We start from the raw sequence: 20,147 nt of genomic DNA on the forward strand, positions 1-20,147 counted from the left end.
ACAAATTTCTTGATTTATCTGCTTTTTAAATGAAAATAATACTTGCCACCTACTTAAGGGATGTTGGGAAGTTTAGATTTAGACTCTTTTTACTCATTTACTCTATGCTACTGAAATACCTCATTTTTATATTTTCATACTATACCCACACTGTTTTCTAAGATCTGTTAAGATTTTTATAATACTGAAATATGATTTTTACTTTTTTCTTATCTCTTCACTTAAGTATCAAGTATATATTCTTTTTTTAAAAAAAATATTTATTTTTTTAGGTGTAGATGGACACAACACAATGCCTTTATTTTTATGTAGTGCTGAGGATCGAACCTGGGTCCCACCCATGCTAGGCGAGCACTCTACCGCTGAGCCACAATCCCAGCCCCAAGTATATAGTCTTTATTATGCAATTTTTTAAATGATTATTTCCCCAGTTTATAGAGATGGATATTTCTATTGGAAAGCCAGTGTAGCAGGGGCCTAGAGAGTGGACTCTGGAACCAGATTAGTTGTGTTTGAATCATGGTCTCTGTGCCTCAGTGTATTTATCATATCCACGTGTATTAGTCATCTTTGTCACTGTGATCAAAATACCTGACAGGAACAATTTAGAGGAGGAAAGGGTTATTTGGGCTCATTTCGGTTTCAGAGGCTTTAGTCCATGGTTGGCTGGTCCATTGCTTTGAGCCTGAGATGAGACAGAACTTCATGGTGGAGTGGCAGAGGAAAGCTGCTCAGTTTATGGCAGCTAGAAAGCAGGTGGGGGGGGGGGGTGGGGGGGGCGGCTTAAGACAAGTATAATCCCCAGGGACAGACCACCAGTGACCTATTTCCTCTAACCATGCCCTACCCACCTATAGCATCTACTGCCTCCCAGTAGTCCATCAGGTTATTAATCAATCAAATGAATTAATCCACTGATAAAATTAGATTCCTCATGATCCAGTCATCATTACCCCAAAGCCCTGCCTCTGAACATTCTGATTTGGGGACCAAGCCTTCAATACATGAACTTTTGGGAGAACATTTCAGATCCAAACTATAACTCCATAGCGTGTGATTAGTATTAATATGTCATAGAGTTGGGCTGGGGTGGTGGCTCAGTGGTAGAGCGCTCACCTAGCGTATGCGAGGCTCTGGGTTCGATCCTCAATACCATATAAAAATAAATAAAATAAAGATATTGTGTCCAACTACAACTAAAAAATAAATATTTAAAAAATATGTCATAGAGTTGAGATTAACTTAGTTAACATGTGTAACTGCTTAGAGTACTGGCTGATAATCAAAAATCAATAGCTGTCACCATTATTGACCAAAAAAATAGAATTTTAGTCTTTAATATTTAAGGACCAGAATTTTGGCTCTCTGATACATGACTATCATTCCCCTAACAAACTAGAGGTCGTTTTTTTCCCCTAGTACTGGATATTGAACCCCTCAGGGGTGCTTTATCATTGAACTACATCCCTACCCCTTTATTTTGAGAATAGGGTCTTATTAAATTGCCCACGTTGGCCTCAAATTTGACATCCACTTGTCTTAGCCCCTGAAATAGCTGGGATTACAGGTCTGCACCAGGATGCTAGACTTGGAGCTGCATTTGAGATGCAGGTTGGGCAATTAGGTCTTCTGAGGCTCTTCTTGCCCAAATGCAGCCTGATACAGTTTCAAAATCATTTTGTTTAAATTTTTTATTTCTTCTTTTTACTTATACATGAATGTAGAATGTATTTTGACATATATACATGGAATATAACTTCCCATTCTATTGTTGTACATGATGTGGAGTTACGCTTGTCGTGTATTCATATATGAACATAAAGAGATTATGTCTGATTCATTCTACTGTCTTTCCATTCCCATCCCCTCTTTCCCTTCTTTCCCTTTAGTCTAATCCATTGAATTTCTGTTCTTCGCCTCTTTCTCCCTTATTGTGTTATCATCTGCACATCAGGGAGAACATTCAGTCTTTTGTTTTTTGGTATTGGCTTATTTCACTTAGCATGATAGTCTTCAGTTCCATCCATTTACCAGCAAATGCCATAATTTTATACTTCTTTATGGCTGAGTAATATTTTAGTGTGAATATGTACCACATTTTCTTTATCCATTCATCTGTTGAAGGGCACCTAGGTGGGTTCCATAGTTTGGCTATTGTGAATTGAGTTGCTTACAAACATTGATATGTCCATGTCACTGTAGTACGCTGAGTTTAAATCCTTTTCAAAATCATTTTTATTACAAAACTTAGCTATAGAGCAGAAGATGAACCTCTCTTTCCTCATTTTTAATCGAGTCTTTTAAAATATTTTTGTAGTTATATAGCATGCCTTAATTTTATGTGTTTATTTTTATGTGGTGCTGAGGATCGAACCTGGAGCCTTACATGTACAAGGCAAGTGCTCTGCCACTAAGCTACAGCCCCAGCCCTTTAATCATGTCTTCTATCAATTTATACCCCCTTCACAAACTTCCTATTAGCTGTAGGATCTTTACTAACAAGATCTATGAAGTCTTCTTAGCGTCTGCCTTCCTTTTATATTTACTTTTTGGAAATTCTTGTAAGGAAGTTCTTACCTGACTTCCTAACTGGATTAGCATAATGTCCTTGAAGCCCCACCTGCCATAGCCATTCTTCACTGATGCAAAGTTGTTTGTTCTCTGGGAATGTCCTTATGACTGAGATGCTCTTGTCATTTACTGAATAGGACTGAGGGGGTCAGGATTGTGACTCAGCAATAGAGGTCTCGCCCAGCACATGTGAGGCACTGGGTTGGATCCTCAGCACCACATAAAAATAAATAAATAAAATAAAGACATTGTATCCAATTGTAACTAATAATTATATATATAATATATATTATATGTGAATTATATATATGAGAATTTTATATATATATATAAAATATATTTGAATTATCCTGAGTCCTGTATGACTTGTGAGTAGCCCACTAGATGGTCATGAAAGTGGAAAACAGTATTTTTAAGAGTTTTCAGAACCAAGCCCCTAACTCAGTTTTCACTTATATACTTTTGGGAGGGTTATAATACATATCAAATTTTACCAGGATAAAAAATACTGTATTATTGAACGATGATTGTACTTTGTTTTGTTTGGAACTCTACCATGAATTGTTCATAATTTTGGGAAGTTGTGTCACTGGTGGCAACATTTATCACATTTATAGTGATTCAACATATAGGCAGAAACATCTGACTGCTTGGCAAATATTTGTTTGCATTTAGTTGAAATGAGAAGGAAAGAAAAGTTGTGAACCCAGTGGGGGAAAAGCACTTCCCTTTCCTGGAAGAATACATTTACTTTTCACTTTTCCTATTGCACTCTTGTCATAATTCATTCATAGATGGCACATGTATCTCTCTCACTAAAAGAGAATTTGTTGGGGACAGGAACTGTATTTTACTTGCCTTTGAATCGCCAGTGCTCACCAAGCACAAGGTAGTTGCTCAACTTAATATTTATTCAGCTGAATTAATAGTAAAACAATAGTATTTATTCAACAAATTTTTATTTAATCATACTGTGTTAGGCAAAGAGGACAAAAAGACACTGACCTACTCTAAGGAACACAGACCTGGAAATAATTATAATACAGTTGGACAGTTTCTAGAATGGAAATGGCTGTAAACTATAAATCTGTAATAAAAAATACCTTTAAGATCCTAGAAACATGTCACTGAAGAGAAATAATATTCAGTATCAATCATAATGCGGAAGCAGGCTCTCAAGAACTATTTGGAAATACAGTGGATGGAAGTAGCTCTATAGAGTAGAAAGGAGTTTGCAAAATGGTTGAATTTGAAGAGGGAATTCCAGACATGAAATCCCTATTCAAAAACTAAGCAGAATGAGAGGTGCAGAAGAATTGTTAGAGCATAAATTTGGGGACTTGAGTTGGAAACTAAGAAATAAACACTGCCCCTAAAGGTGATGGACCATTTCCCCAAGAGCCTTCTTCCATGAATTAGATTTTATCTTGAAGATAATAGAAAACCATTGGCTTAGTTATTAAATCTACCTTCTTCAACTCATACTGTTGTAGGTGCTTATAACCCTAATACTGAGTAAACATAGTCCCATTTTATAGTTGAGAAACTGAGGCTTAGAGAGATTAACTTGCACAGGTGAATTGAGAAACTAGTATTCAAACTTGGGTCAGTTGAGCCCATACCTCCTGTCTTGCTATTTAAACTATATATTACATCCCCTCCAGCAGGGAAGAAGCTAGGTATTTTTACTGTCTTCAACTAGTCTTCATTTTTTTTTAAGTTGTTGATGGACCTTTATTTTATTCATTTATTTATATGTGGTGCTGAGAATTGAACCCAGTGCCTCATACATGCCAGGCAAGTGCTCTATCACTGAGCCACAACCCCAGCAGTAGTCTTCCTTCTTTATCACATCATTTTCAATTGCAGCAAATTTAAAATTTTAATGTAAATTGTAAATTAGCAGTATGGGACCTAGTATATGATTTGGTCTTTAGAAGATCCACAGTGGTATCCAGTCACTTATATCTTAAAAGCTGCTTTTTATTCTGGTACTCTTCTATCCACTTATTCTTCAAAGAACTGTCTTTTTGCTTAATGCCTTTTTTACTCACCATTGAGTGTCTCAGCCAATCAGCATGATTTGTATATTCTAAAGGAGAAAAATTTGAAGGACTACTTCCTTGTTATTTATTTATGTTCTTATTTTGGGGGACATTCAGTATGCAAAATAAATACCTTGTGTAGTAATGATTTAAAATTGATTAAAAATCAGATTTAAATCTTGATATTTAATATATTGTTTATTATATAAATAAATGATTTCTACCTCATATAATAATACTGGTGTGTTGGTTAATTTGAAGTACTTCAGATGTTATCTAATTAACCTTACAATAACTCTGGCTACAGAAATAAGATTCTTACTAATTTTAGTGGCTATTAAAATGTAAGTTCAGGGGATGGCTAGTGGTGATGGTTGTACAACAATGGGAATATACTTAATGCCACTAAACTGTACATGGAAAACAGTGAATTTTGTGTATGTATATTTTATCACAGGTTGGTTTTTTTTTTTTTTTGTACTGGGGATTGAACTCAGGGGCACTCAACCACTGAGCCACATCCCCAGCCCTATTTTACATCTCATCTAGTTTAGCACTTTGCTATTGCTGAGGCCGGCTTTGAACTCAAGATCCTCCTGTCTCGGCCTCCTGAGTTGCTGGGATTTCAGGTGTGTTCCACTACACCTGGCCTTATCACATTTTTTTTTATAAGATGAGATACAGAAGTTCAAAGTGTCCTGAGGTCTCTCTTCAAGTCAAATATTATCAGTCAAGTATTTTTGAGAGCCTTTGTTACAGATAGTTTGAATCAGATATAGGAAAATACCATCCTATCAACATAGTCTGATCAAATTAGATATTCTTAATGCTAAACTTTTCGAAAAAGAAAAATAATCCTATTTATTTTAGTGCAGGGATAAAGAGGGAAGCATGGTATGACCTGATATTATGGTGCAGCAATCATTAGGATGGATATGATTAAGATGCTTTTCAAACTTGACCTCTGTTGGCCCCTGGGTTTAGTTTCTGTTCAAAAGTGCAGCAGAACGTGAAAGTGGACTTTCAAGTGTCACCTCAACAGGTAGGTTTTGTGCATGGTAGCAGTTCAAACTCAAAACTAAGACTAAGGCCCAGACTCTTAGGTTCCCCACCACTACTAGTAACAAGAAATTAAATTGTTATTCAAAAAATTCAAAGAACAATCTAGGTGATATGAAATACTCATATTGTTGGTAAGTATGAATTGCATAACTTTTTGGAAAGTGATCTGGTAATAACTGTTAGGTTGACCTAATAATGCCACAGGGTTGCCACTACTGTGTAGGAACAATGATACAAGAATTTTTTTGCTGTGTTTTTCATAGTGGCAAAAAAAGTAGAGGCACTCTGGAAGTCGGTCAGGAAGTGGTTGGACAAATTATGCTCTATTCATTATAAAGACCAAAGTGCATCTATTAAAAAGTGAGTGAAATCCATGTGTGTTGACGTGGAATAATGACCACACTATATTATATGTGAAAATGTTGTTGGGTTAGTGTGGTATGAACTATAAAAAAAATTAAGAATAAAAGTATACTGTTTGAGAATAGAGAAAGGTGTAGAAGGATTCATATCAAACTGTTAAAGATGTCTTACAGAGAAGTAAGCTTTGCCAGTAGTGTTGAATTAATTTCCCTTGTTTGATCATGTTGTTTGGTTTATAATAATGTGGCTTTTGTTACTTTTTAAAAGTTTTTTAAGTTAAAAGATGGAAGGGGAGAAATATGATAGAATGGGCACTAGAGAGATTGGCACTAGTTAATGATCTCCATATTAAGTGCAAGGTGTTGGTCACACAGGTGTATTCACTTTGTAACAATCCATCTAGATGTTTGTACAAACTTGTGTCTATATTATCAATTAAACATTTATAAAAATTATAACAGCAATACAATGGAATAGTTACGTTTTATTAAAATATTTTATTATGTAATAAAGTCAAGCTAGAAACAGCCCCATTTTTATAAAATAGAGTGTACATATAAACAGAATGGAGGCTGAGATAAAAGTACAACAATATCAATAAATGTTTAGATGATGATCATAGTTTTTGGTTTTTGATTTTTGTTTTTAACAACAATTTAGGACTGAGGACGTAGCTCAGTGGTAAAGCACCCCTGTTTTCAATCCCTGCTACCCCCTCAAAGAAGAGTTTTCTGGGTTATTTAAGAAATCAATAGAAGGTGGGAAGCAAAGTCAGATTACAGGATATTAGCAGAAGATAAAGGTGAAGAAGAGAGGAAAGAACATGAAAGAGAAAGAGAGAGAGAGAGAGAGAGAGAGAGAAGCTAACTAGAGAGCTATAGCAAGAAATTTTTCTTTTAACCTTTGCTAGGACTTTTACTAATTTCACCTGTCAAACTATCACTTAAAAGTCATATTAAAAATATCTCCTTTATCAAGTTTCAATTTGGCTTTGTAAAATAATTCATGCTTGATACTTGTTTGTCGTTTTTGTTTAATCATTTCGCTTTAATAAAAGTGTGTCATTGATATAATAGTTTCAGTTGACTAGCACTTGCAACTTGTAGTAGCTTAAGACACCTGACTTTACTCGCAGTCTTTACTGAATAACAATAGTAATTTATGTGAAGATGCTGTAATAGAATTAAACACCATCCAATTGTAAAATTACACTTGCTTTTTTTCTTCAGCCCTAATTCCTTAGTTGGGGAATGTAGTTAGTTCCTGATGAAATTTCACCTACTGAGTTCAAAAGTTGAAGTTTATGAAAGAATGAAATTTTATTTTAGCCAAATTCTACAAAGGTTGCATATAATGTTTTCGAAGTGTGGGTTGTGGTTATTAATGTGGCATCATTAGTTTAAATATTTAATATCAGAAAGGGTAACATTTTTATTCTCACTAGTTATGGTTGACCTGTCAGGGGAATTAACTGCCCCCCCCCCATTTCAATCATTCGTCTTTTTTCCACCATGTTTACTTAATATAATGACCTAAGACGGATTTCTTCAGGTGTTTTGAAGACGTTTTAATAAGGACTTGACTTTTGATTACCTTTAAATCAGTAGTACTCTGAACAGAATGAGTTGAGTTGGGGAAATCTGCGTGGCACTAGGACCCAGGGGGCTCCCGTGAGCGGATCTTGGGGCCAGATTGCAAATTCGCGGTGACTCAGTCTGGTCGGCTCCTTGCGCTCGGCGGCCGCGGCGGCAGCAGCAGACGTTGGCGGCCGAGCTGCTAAGAGCAGTTCCGCCGGGCTTCACTGTCCGAGACTTCCTTTGGGGCATCCCAGGCAGGTCCGAGGCGTCTAGGGCGATATGGGGTGGTCGTGGTGGGGAAAGGAGTTGCTCTGCGCGGGCAGCCCTCCGGCCTGTGCACGGGGAGTAACATTTGCTCCGTCTCTTCCTGTGTCTGGCTTTATTTGCAGCAAACCAAGATGGAGTATGAGTGGAAACCTGACCAGCAAGGGCTTCAGCAAATCCTGCAGCTGCTGAAGGAGTCCCAGTCCCCAGACACCACCATCCAGAGGACCGTGCAACAAGTATCCTTCCCAAGGCCTGCCCGCCGCCCGCGCGGCTTGCCCGGCTCCTCGCGCCCGGGGGTTCGCCGCCCCTCCCCCCGGCCCGCTCCCCGCCCGCCTGCGCGGGGAGGCCGGCCGCCGCGGCCCCTGCCCTGCGCCTCGCGCACGCGGCCCTCGCGCCCTACCGGGGCGCCGCCGCGTGGGGCTCGCCTCCGAGCGGCCGGCTTCCGGGCCGCCGCCAGAGATCGCGACATGTGCGCGGCCCGGCCGCCACGTCCCCGCCCGCCACAGACTTGCCGAGGGGGTGGGGAGCGGCGGGAGCGGCCCGGGCCCACACAATGCGCCCCGCGGGGTGGGGGCGGCAGCGCCAGCGCGCGAGGCCCGGTGGAGGGAGCTTGCGAGAGCGGAGCTGCACGACCGCTGGCCGGCTAGGGATGGGTGGAGCTGGCGCGGGGTTTGAACTGCTACGGGGTTGGGCTTGGGGTTTTCTCCAGGGCCTTTTCCCTGAAGGGTATGAAGAGCTGCAGGTGGGAGAAAGGGGTCTCATTCCGGGCTGCTTGTGTTAACACCTGTTGCGAGCTCCCTAACTCTCAAATGAGATTTTATTTTTAAAGCTTTGGCCCAACCTGTCGGTGCAATTACCTAATTGGTTATGGAGTGTGCTGTTGTAGCGGTCCTGTTGCTACAGTTTTAGAATCAGAAAAGGTGGAAAAGAAGCGGCAAAACAACCGCTGTGTATGATACTTCTGAGGTTCCCTAAACTGCGCAGAAGCCCTTACTGGGTCCAGTAAAAGAAACAAATTCACTTAACCAGATCATGAGTAACCGTTTTACCCGTGGCCTGTTAAGCCCAAAGAAGTTAATTCTTTAAAAGTATTAAGTCTTGTTACTTTTATTGTCATTAAGCAGCAAATTACTTAATCTGGAATTTGGTAAGCTCTTTCATATTTGAGTTTGTTTAAATTTAAGACACTAAAGGTTTTATTTATCAGAGTTTCAAAGAAGTACTGCATTGCTGTAACCTAAAGCCTCCAATAAATGAATTAAGTATACTCAGCTTCTTGATTAATGTAACACTGTCCTTTTAAAAATGGAGGGGATAATAATTTAGATCTGCTTGAATTTATTTTATTTTATTTTTTACGCTTTTCTGTTTTGATACTGCTGGTACTAAAGAAAGAACAGTAGTTCGGGATATATTGGAACTTTTATCAGAACTCTGTTATGGCTCGGTCTTATGTTGTCAAAGCTCTGTGACTGATAGAAGTTGACAATTAATTAATTATAGGTATTGTTTGCCACAATTATTAAGATTCTTAAGTTGGTCAAGTGCGGAATTGCATTGTAATTTCTTGTTTTACTATGTTCATTAAGTACCTTTTATATATCCCAGTACTGTGCTTGGTCCATTCTAGTAGTCATTTTACAGTTTATTGTGTACATGGGGAAAAAAAAAAAAAAACAAACCTATGTGTCCTCTGAGTAAGAGCAAAGTAAATTGTTGTTCTTGAGAAAGGAAAACAGTGTTTTAATTAAAAATAATATGCTCTGCTTTTTATTTTCACAGTGCTAATAATGAACTCTGTTCTTTCCTGTCTTCTAAGGATATAATGTATTTAATTATTGTTTTGTATAGGCTTTTGAGCACTTTTTGAAAGACTGTTACAGTAGCATAAATAAGTATAGCTTCAAGTTGTAAGAAAGTAAGCCTTATCAGGAAATATAGAAAATGTATTATATCAGTACACTGTTAATCTTGACCATTCACCAAAACAAGTAATCGTTGTCTGGGTTTTTCTTGGAGAAAGTAATTATACCTCAGAATTTTATTAGAGACTCTGTTTGATTAGAATTTACATTCAGTCCTTGGATATTTTGAGAGTAAGCACAAATGTGATATACCTCGCATTTGTATCAGGGATTTAATCAGATTTAGGTCCATTCAGTAAAAAATATTTTCATCTTTCTGTGTAGTAAAATAGTTAGCAAATGTATTAAGGGTTGAGAGTCAGGGCTTGAAGAAAAAAATGTAGAGCATTATGCCACATATCTGCCAGCCTTGGTAAAATACCTACAAATTTGTGTCACCAGATATGTTAGATCTTTGGGGAAAGGGGTTATAGAACTATTCTATATTGCTGACTTTTTATAGGGTTTAGATTTGGTGTATGGGTTTAGGCATAAATGGCATTTTTTTTTCTTAAATATCCCCCCTTCCATTAAAAGCCTGTTTTATTAAGTTAATTTCCCTAAATGCTCTTCACCTTTAAAAAATTTGTTCTCGTTTTTATGATTTTTTTTTTTTTTTTTTTTTTTTTGTATTTTATACTGAAATAACTTCTTCAGTGCCCCCCCGCCCTTCATTCTCTGATCCTGGGGATTGAACCTAGGGCTTCATGCATGCTAGGCAAATATTCAACCAACTGAGCTATATCCCCATCCTTTGGCCTTAATATTTTAAAATTGTTAAATCTTAAGAATTTTATTTTGAAAAATAGTTTTGCCATATTGAGCATGCTGAAGCTGGAACATATGTTGTGTTGAATATAATTGATCTAATTTTAGGTGTAAAAGCACCTAAGGATTTTAACAAACACTAGTGTGCTATTGAACTACACATCAATAATTAGATTTAACAAGATACCTTAATCTCAGTAAAAAGTGGAAAACTAAAAATATCACAGAAAGTACTCTTGATTATTAGATTTTAAAATGCTTAATTTCTTCCTTGGATTACACAAAGAAGTTTCCTTAACTACTATTTGTTCTAGAAACTGGAACAACTCAATCAATATCCAGATTTTAACAACTACCTGATTTTTGTTCTTACAAAATTAAAATCTGAAGGTAAGTAGGGTTTGTGTTGATAACTATTTGAAAGTGTCTCTAAGACACCGTGAAGACATTCTGGGAATTATTTATTTCAAATAATTTCATTTTGTATTAACCACATGCTTAATATACATGTGATATGTAGAGTCTTAGAGTTACTACCCTTTAAGCTTTAAAATGTTTAATAAACATTCAGTTGTTCATGGGTATTTATATAGTAAATTTATTCTTTGCAAATGAAGTATGTGTTTTACAAGTCTACCTTGGGTGTTTGCTTCATTCCATATACAGAAATATAATAAAGATTGATTTGTTTCAGTATACAGATTGAAGTCGAGATTTAATTAGCTGAATTCGTGTTCATTATAAGAAAAAATTAAAGTTATGTAGCCGAAATAAATTATTTATCAGATAATTATTGATGATCTCTTTAGTTGTGTATGTCTACACTCTTTTTTAAATAACTATATTTTATCTTTAAGTTATTTAATCAAAAAACAAACAACCAGATGCAATGGTGCATGCCTATAATCCCAGCTACCTAAGAGGCTAAAGCAAGAGAATCTCAAATTCAAAACCAGCCTGAGCAACTTATTGAGACCCTGTCTTAAAAATAAAATTTTGAAAAGGGTTGGGAATGTAGCTCAATGGTAAAACACTGGACTGGCATGCATGAGGTCCTGACTTAATCCTCAGTCTCATAGGGAAACATTTTATAAAAAATGATATCATTCTCTTTATAAATAAATTTGTAACTTTTAAAAAACTTTTTAATAGTATACATGAAACTTTTTCATTAATTTACAATTTTAAATTCTTAACAGTTTAAAGGCCAACAACTTTTTTTTTTAATGTGACAGTCATTTGCTTATTTCTAATACAGATAGTGTAGCCCTGTGAACTTTATTTCATAAATATTTATTGAGCACCTCTGTCAGGCAGTTTGAGTACTGAGTATTCCCTTCCTGGAATATTGACCATAGAAGATACTCAGTATTGATAACTGACTGGCTTTTAATGAAAGTACTGTCCCCTATTGAATGATTAGTGTTTTAGAAGCCATAGTAAAAACACTGCACTTGGAGTTGTGAAATAACGAGTTTTATTTAGACTCTGATACCATTTAACCTCCACTTGCTTCTTTCAGCTATAAAATGCCTGTTAGACGAGATTTCAGCTCCAAACTCTAGCAGGTTGTATTTAGATTTTGATAATTCATATTCATTAACAGTGATTTCTTTTGAATCATTTTTAGATGATTTGCTGGTTAATTTTGTGGGTTTTGTGATTGAAAAACATAGTAGGGAATTTAAAACTCTAAATCTAGCTTTTGAAAAACTAGGAATTCTCTCAACATATCTTAATCAGCAATAAATGTTCTGGTTTGATGGTATGTTTATGATACATTGTTTATTTATTTTGGCTGTATCAGGGGTTGAACCTGGGACCTCATACATACCAGGCAAGTACTCTACTGCTGAACAACATTTAACCCCCTTTTTTCTCAATATAAAGATTGTTCCCCACAGTAGTGTAACACTTGGTATTTCTACTTGTGTGGGCCTATCAATTTTTTTCCCCAGAAGATTAGAACATAGGTTTATCTAATTGTCCTTTAAAAATAATTAGTAATAATGTTAGCATTGTGTCCATTCACATTACAGAAGGAATATGTAAATAATATCTTTAAATGAAAATGCTTATTTAGTAAATTTATTGCTGAATCATGGAGAAGGAATTCTAGATCTGGAGATCTGAGATGAACTCACTTTACAGATGAGCAAATTGAGGGACTGTGAAGTACAATCTTAATTTTAAAAGAAGTTGGCTTTTTTAAACATTTGGACAGAAGCTATATACTTTTAATGTTAAATTGTTTCACTTTGTGTTATTAACTCTTCAACTTGTGACTTATAAAAGTGATGTGTACCTCTTGTAAACAAATATGCATGCCATTTAATTACATGCCTAAATTATTTTGCTAATATAGTAATAACAAGCTTATCTATCGCTTGAGGAAGTTAAATATCTGTTCAATTTATTTCACAGCTGTTTGAAAGTTTTCCTTTTAAGATATTTGTTGAAATGAGTTGTGAATGGAAAGAAATTTTTAGATGAAATAGAGCTCTTAGGTTATATTGCTGTGATGACCCGAATAGGGTTTATGTGCTGAGAAACTTTACTCTTTTTTGCCTCTATATGTGCTTTATACTTGAAGATTTCAATGGCAGTCAGTTGGGGAGCATAATACTAACTAGAACAAGATCAAGGTATTTACTTAACATATGAAGATGGCTGAAGCAGTAGTATTAATAACAATCTGTTCAACACACTGGCTTTTACACCTGCTCTATCAGCCCTTTCAGAGGAAGGTAATACTGTAGAGTGATTCAGAGTGTATGCTCTGGAGCCAAACTACTGAGGTTGATAATTTGGTTTCCTCACATTGTTGAGGAAGTTGGCCTTGTGTAACTTTGCCAGGCCTCAGTTTTTTTCCTTATACAGAGGGGATTTTGCCTTTTTTTTTTTTTTTTTTAAGGCTCACAGGCAAGTGAAAAACATAAATTATGGCAATTATTATGTGAATGTAACCCCATGTATTATATTTGATGTCTGTTTAATTAATTGGATATTTTTAGTGACTTAATACTTTGAGATCTATGATGATATTTATATCAGATAACAAAGCTTTAGTACAGTGGCCATATATAAACTAACTCTTAAACCATATTAGTGGTTCTCAAAAAGGAGCAATTTGGCCTCCCTAGGAGACATCTGACATTACCTAGAAATACTATTGTATGGCCAGTGATGCATCTAATCATCTTAACAATGTACAGAGTAGTGCCCCACAACAAAGAATTATCCTTTAAATGTCAGTAGTGCCAGGGTCAAGAAACCTTAAACTATATTATAGAGATTTTTTTTTATAATTGATTTTTTTTAAAACTGGTTATAGCAAAATAAATTGGAATGTTGCAATCAACCATTAAAGAAGAAATGTTTTTGAAGTTGTTCCTGGCATGTTTTGAGATGAAAACTACTTTAAAACTCAATGCTATTTTTTATTACAGATGAACCCACAAGATCACTGAGTGGCCTCATTTTGAAGAATAACGTGAAAGCGCATTTTCAGAACTTCCCAAATGGTGTGACAGACTTTATTAAAAGTGAATGTTTAAATAATATTGGTGATGCCTCTCCTCTGATCAGAGCCACTGTAGGTAAGTTACATTACAAAAAGTTGACTAATCCCAGTTAGATAGTTTTCAGAGGTGACAACATTTTCATTGTTCATTTCATGTTAAATTATGATGGAGATGTTTTTATTACTATTTAAGTGCTTTTGAAATAGTGTTAATTGTTACATTAAAAGCTCTTTTACAACTGAGACCAAAGTCATTGGTAGTTGCTTAATCAATGTTAGTTCAAGTGGAGCATCAACAAGTGATATTTAGGCCTTTTCTTTGACTCTGCAAGTTGGAGTTTCTTATTGTCTATGTTGTGTAATGCTTTTTCATGCCAAGAAAACCCTCCTATAAAAACGATCTAAGTATAGAATTCTACATATTTACTATTTTTTTCCCACTTGTTTCTAATATTTGTCTCATCTGTACGTAATTCATTGGCAATTTTTAGTCTTTTCTGAGTGTATTCTTAAAGCATACCTTCTATCAGTTCATGTAATAAATGTTTAATTACAATAACTGCTGTAAACCAGTTTGGGAACACAAAACTGGTTCTTAGCAAGAACACATATCAATGGGTAGCAGTAGAAATAGGAAGTACTCCAGAGCAGCCTACTAATAGGCAGTGTTCAGTGTGCCATGGATTTAAGCAGCTGTATTTTATAAGGACCTAGTAAATTTCCGTTAATCTACCATGTTGGTCAAATGGAAGTCAGTTAAACTCACTGAGTTTATTTAGTTTTGTATATTATGGTCTTTCAGGTTTGAAATGTATTGTTTGTCTCTTAAAAAGCAGATATTCATTTGGGAGAATGATTGCTTTGCATGCATAAGGTCATGGGTTCAATCCCCAGCACCACCAAAAAAATTAAATAAAAGGTGAATAAAGAATTTTTAAGTATCTAGCTAAATCTAAATAAAAAGCAGAAATTCGGGGCTGGGGATGTGGCTCAAGCGGTAGCGCGCTCGCCTGGCATGCATGCGGCTCGGGTTCGATCCTCAGCACCACATACAAACAAAGATGTTGTGTCTGCCGATAACTAAAAAATAAATGTCAAAAGTTCTCTCTCTCTCTCTCTCTCTCTCCCTCCTCCCCCCACTCTCTCTTTTAAAAAAAAAAAAAAAAAAAGCAGAGATTCTTTGATTTCCCCTCCGGACAGTCTCATTAAAAAAGAGTGGCATTGTTAACACTGGCTTCAAATTTGATAGGTAGAAGATAATTATAGTTTGAGGAAAAGGACTTCCTAGGTAACTTTAACATATCCCCATATACCTTCTCAAGGCTTTACTTCTTGGTAGAGAAGTAAAGAAGGGTAGAGTCTGCTAGCCTTTTCAATATAAAAATCAGGGAGAGAAATCTTCATAGATGTGGTCAAGTGGGATTTTAAAAGAAGTAGATTTCCTTAGAAGGCAATTCTGCTGAGAGGAAAGGAGAGGGGGAGGGCAAGATATAGAAATTAAATACGAAATAGTTTTTCCTAAACTGTATTTCATTATAAACTTATCATTTTGTCCAAACTACAGTGCTTTGTGCCTTAAATTTGAAAGATTGGAAGTAATAGTATTGGGGAGAGGAAAATTCCAGGGAATGCTGGATTTTTTTTTTTTTTTTTTAACCTTCCATAAGAGTTTTTGAGTATGTTTGCAACTGGGTTTGTATTAGAAATGGTTTTTTCTTATACTGGGAATCAAGTCTACAGTATTGTGCATATTAAACACACACACTACCACTGAACTACACTTGAAAGTGTCTTCTGACATCTTATTTTGAAACAAATGAAATTGACATACATAGATGTAATTTTTATTTCTTGGTATTTGTAGAATATGAAAGATCTTTGGTGTTTTGGTTCTGATTTATGTTATGTATATAAATATCCTAATTGTGAGAGACCACACCACAATTTTTAATATAGAAACCAATGAGGTAGAGTTTTAATTTAGTAATTTGTTTTACTCTGCTTCACTAAAAATGAGTGAATAAACTTCAGACATAACTGCAATATATTCCAAAAGACACTTAATGGAATTTGATAAGAAACAGTTTGGATTGTGAAGGTGGAAGGTGTGGAGAGAGGTATAGATGAAACAGTGATTGAGTGTGTACTAATGACTATTGTTGAAGATGGGTAGTGGATACATTTAATTATTTTGTTTTTCAATATTATGTACAGGTTGAACATCCCTTATCCAAAATGCTTGGAATTAGAAGTGTTTTCAGATTTCAAACATTTTTGGATTTTGGAATATTTGCATGTACTTTATTAGTTGAACATCCGTTATCTAAAATTTGAACTGCTACAAAATCTGAATCATTTTTTGTTTTGTTTTTGTTTTGGTACTGAGGATTGAACCCAGGGTGCTTTTTACAACTAAGCTACTTTTCTATTTATTTATTTATATTTTTAAGACATGGTCTAACTAAGTTGCAGAGACTGGCCTCAAACTTAAAATCCTCTTGCCTCAACCTCCTGAATCACTGGGATTACAGTCATACACTACTGCAGCCAGCTCAAAATCTGAATCTTTGTCAGCATTCAAAAAGTTTTAAGTATGAATTTTCAGATTAAGGATGCTCAACTTGTATATTGAGGTTTTCTATTTTCAAAAATGTCTGTAATATTAATTGGATAAAACAAAGCTTATCACTTGAAATAAATGGCTTAGCCAATTAAATTATCTGTTTTATGTTGTTAAATTAAAAATAGATGACTTTTGTTCTTTCCCGTGGCCCGTTTTAATGCAGGTTAGAAAAGGTGGTGGTGAAATTGATATACAGAATTTCCTCCTAAAGAGGGGAGTAATTATTAGAGGAGGAGTGCACAGCATTAAGATTCTAAAGTTATTCTGTTTGGGTTTTGGTTTTTGTCTCATCCAGAGCATCACCTTGGAATCATCAGGAGTTCTTTTTTATTTTTGATAAAGTAAAGCCAGGTTTTTGTTTTTGTTTTTGTTTTCTCCTTTAGGAAAATCGATGAACTTGTTATTATTATAAATTATTGGTGCTTTCCCACCAATAAATCTGGAAATTTTATCTTTTAAATTAGTTAATCTTAATTCTCATAAGAAAATAAGTAAAATATTTTTTGTAGGTTTTTGAAAGGTATTTCTAAGAAAATCGAGAACTTCACTTATCAACCTTAATAGAAAATTCTTGAGATGGGTATAATAACATAAGCATGATACATTATTAATTTAAGTAGAATTCTGTTTGTCTAGACCAGGGTTTTACAATCTCGGCACCTGATATTTTAGACTAGATAATTTTTTGTGGTGGGCTATTCTGTGCATTATAGGAGGATAATTAGTGTCTCTCATTTGTACCCATTGGATACCAGTGACAGCCACACCCTCTGTTGCGCCAACCAAAAGTGCCCACAGACAGTGCCAAATGTGCAAATGTGACTGAACTCCATAAGGATAAGGACCATGTAGGGTTTTAAGTTATCTGTTTTCCTTAACACCTAATAAAATGATTGTACCATATTAAGAATTTAGTAAATATTTTAAGTAAAAGATTTCTGATTATAAAGCAATCAATTTGCCTCCTTGGCTTTTAATTTTTTTTCTTTGAGACAAGATTTTGCTATCTTGTCCAGGCTGGCCTTCAACTCCATGGCTTAGCCAAGCCTTCTGAGTAATTAGGATTACAGGTGTGCACCACCATGCCCCACTTTAATTTTTTTTTTTAATCTTTATAATACATATCGAGAATCTTATTAAGGAAATATATTTGGAAGGGATCACAGTTTACTAACTGCAGTAATCCATTGCATGAATATAAAGTTGTCTAAAAAATACATGATTTGTAAGTTTTACTATTTCAGGGAATTTCCTTTTATGTATGCTTATACTCTTTTGGGAAGTTTCTACAGGATTAATTTGTAAAGTGGCATTTTGGGGTCAAAGTGTTATTTAAACATTTAAGATCTTAATAAGTATGGCCGATTTTTCTCCCTTATTCTAAAGACAGACTTTTCATTAGATTTTTCAAGAGTGGATGTGATTAAGGGGCAGATTTTGGAATTTTTCAGTCAACATCCTTTAGTGCTTTACTAGCAGGAGTAGTAAATGTCAGTCCATTAGTACTAAATTGTAGATTACGTCTGATTTCTATTAATTATTACTTATTTGCAGTCTTTAGACATGCTTAGTTTCTATTAAGGCAGATCCAGATCCTTTTTCTCAGGTCTTTTATGTTGTAACTTCAGGAAAGAAAGTTTACAAGGAGGATTGGGTCTTGTTAGTTTTGAATCTTAGTGGAGAGCTCATTTGAGCTTTATGTCTTAAAACTCTAATCAGGGGCCAGGATTGTGGCTCAGTGGTAGAGCGCTTGCCTAGCATGCGTGAAGCACTGGGTTCTAGAACCACATAAAAATAAACAAATAAATAAAGGTATTATGTCCATCTACAACTAAAAAAATTTTTTTAATGTAATTAATACATTAATCCTTACTATTTAAATTTTTTCCTTGAGCAGTGAACATTTGCCAACAGCTTTATTTAAGCTTTGTTTTTTAGTTGTTATGTTGTTGAAACAACCATCTGAAAGCTAAAGTTTCAATCTCACACAATGAGATTTGCTATTCAGTAATAATTATTTATTAGAAGCCAGGCATTTTCTATGTATTTCATTCAATTTTTAAGATAAGTCTGGGAAAGGAGTACTTTTTCTTTTATTCATTTTAACAAACTAGTTTTTGCAGCTTAAAGTACTTATAATTTGCCTACTGTCAGAGTTTGTACTTTTAGTGGTACTAAAAGACCCATAATTACTATTACATATTACTAACGATATATTTACTAAGGCAGATAAAAATGTTAACACAAAACTTTTGTGTTACATTTCTGTGTGTTTGCATAATCCACTATCACAACGCAGCTGCACAACACAGTTGAAATATTCCAGTCAGTCAAAACGATATGATCAGTCAGCATGTGCCACCTAACCTCCAAGATTGAAGATCGCCTTTCTGGCGATTCATCTTTGATCCAGTAAGTGGGAACTGTTGCAGGAGTATATAACCTATCTACATGAGGTGGAATGTTGCAGATTGCATTAACATGCAGAATTATTCTCAATCAATGATCCACTACTTTCCTTTTCCCTACCATGGTTCTTAACTTGGGTTCCATATTGTCGGCGAGCTATTCTTAGCTTCTTCAGATATTTTTTATTTGAACTTTATGAACTTATCACCTAGTGATAAGTGCTAGTAATAATATTTTGGTCTATTTTCTTTCTTTTCTTTTATATGTAATTTTTGTGAAATTGGAGTTCATTAATTAGTGGCGCTATCTTGGCATTATTGAAGAGAAGCAAGTTTTAGTCTTTCATAGAGATACTTAGTAAATATTTTTAAAAGCAACAACTTAGAGGGTGAATTGCTAGATTAGAAATATCTGATTTATGCTGTGGTTTTTTTTTTCTATAGGTAGCTTTTGGTGATATGGGGATTGATGAATGCTATTTACATGGTTTAGAAATCTTGGGCTGATATGGGACATTTAAAAGTGTGTTGCTTACATGGTGCTATTTAACACAATGCACTCGGCTTTCTTAAAAATATGTATTTTCTTTCAAGGTATATTGATTACAACCATCGCTTCCAAGGGAGAATTGCAGAACTGGCCTGACCTCTTACCAAAACTCTGTAGCCTATTGGATTCTGAAGATTACAACACTTGTGAGGTAAGAATATTTGCTTCTTATAATTTACTGTGTTTCCTATAAGAAAATATCTTGTTTTTCTATTGTAAAATTATTCTTGGGAGTTACATATATGTGATAAAGTTATTACCAGACTTAATCAGTTGAAGTACTATGTTCATATCTAAAGAAAGACTGAAACTTACCAAATTCTGAGACCATAAGTACTTTCTTAGTTTCTCAGAACCATTTTTATGTTTAATAAATGATGAATTTGCGGTATGTCCCATTTGGTCTAGTTTTAATCATACTCTAATTCTGATCTTGGGCTTTTTTGGGGGTGAGGGGGGCATTGATTAAGTCAATGGCAACTTTTT

The 20,147-nt window shown here is 35.3% G+C and overlaps 1 protein-coding gene across 2 annotated transcripts in view; it reads left to right on the plus strand.

The window, feature by feature from the left end:
• Positions 1-20,147, plus strand: part of Tnpo1 (transportin 1) — an 84,558-nt gene that overhangs the window by 23,609 nt on the left and 40,802 nt on the right. Inside the window, exons 1-5 of one of the 2 annotated variants that reach the window (XM_076857137.1) lie at positions 7,740-7,876; positions 8,008-8,121; positions 10,872-10,947; positions 14,007-14,156; positions 19,706-19,812. In XM_076857137.1, the coding sequence (XP_076713252.1) occupies positions 8,017-8,121; positions 10,872-10,947; positions 14,007-14,156; positions 19,706-19,812 (438 nt within the window). In that variant the 5' untranslated portion in view covers positions 7,740-7,876; positions 8,008-8,016. Of the gene's footprint in view, positions 1-7,739; positions 7,877-8,007; positions 8,122-10,871; positions 10,948-14,006; positions 14,157-19,705; positions 19,813-20,147 lie in introns of those variants that run through there. The other variant, XM_076857136.1, reaches the window with a different exon arrangement.

Source organism: Callospermophilus lateralis, chromosome 5 (genome assembly GCF_048772815.1).
Source record: "Callospermophilus lateralis isolate mCalLat2 chromosome 5, mCalLat2.hap1, whole genome shotgun sequence".
Lineage (NCBI taxonomy): Eukaryota > Metazoa > Chordata > Mammalia > Rodentia > Sciuridae > Callospermophilus > Callospermophilus lateralis.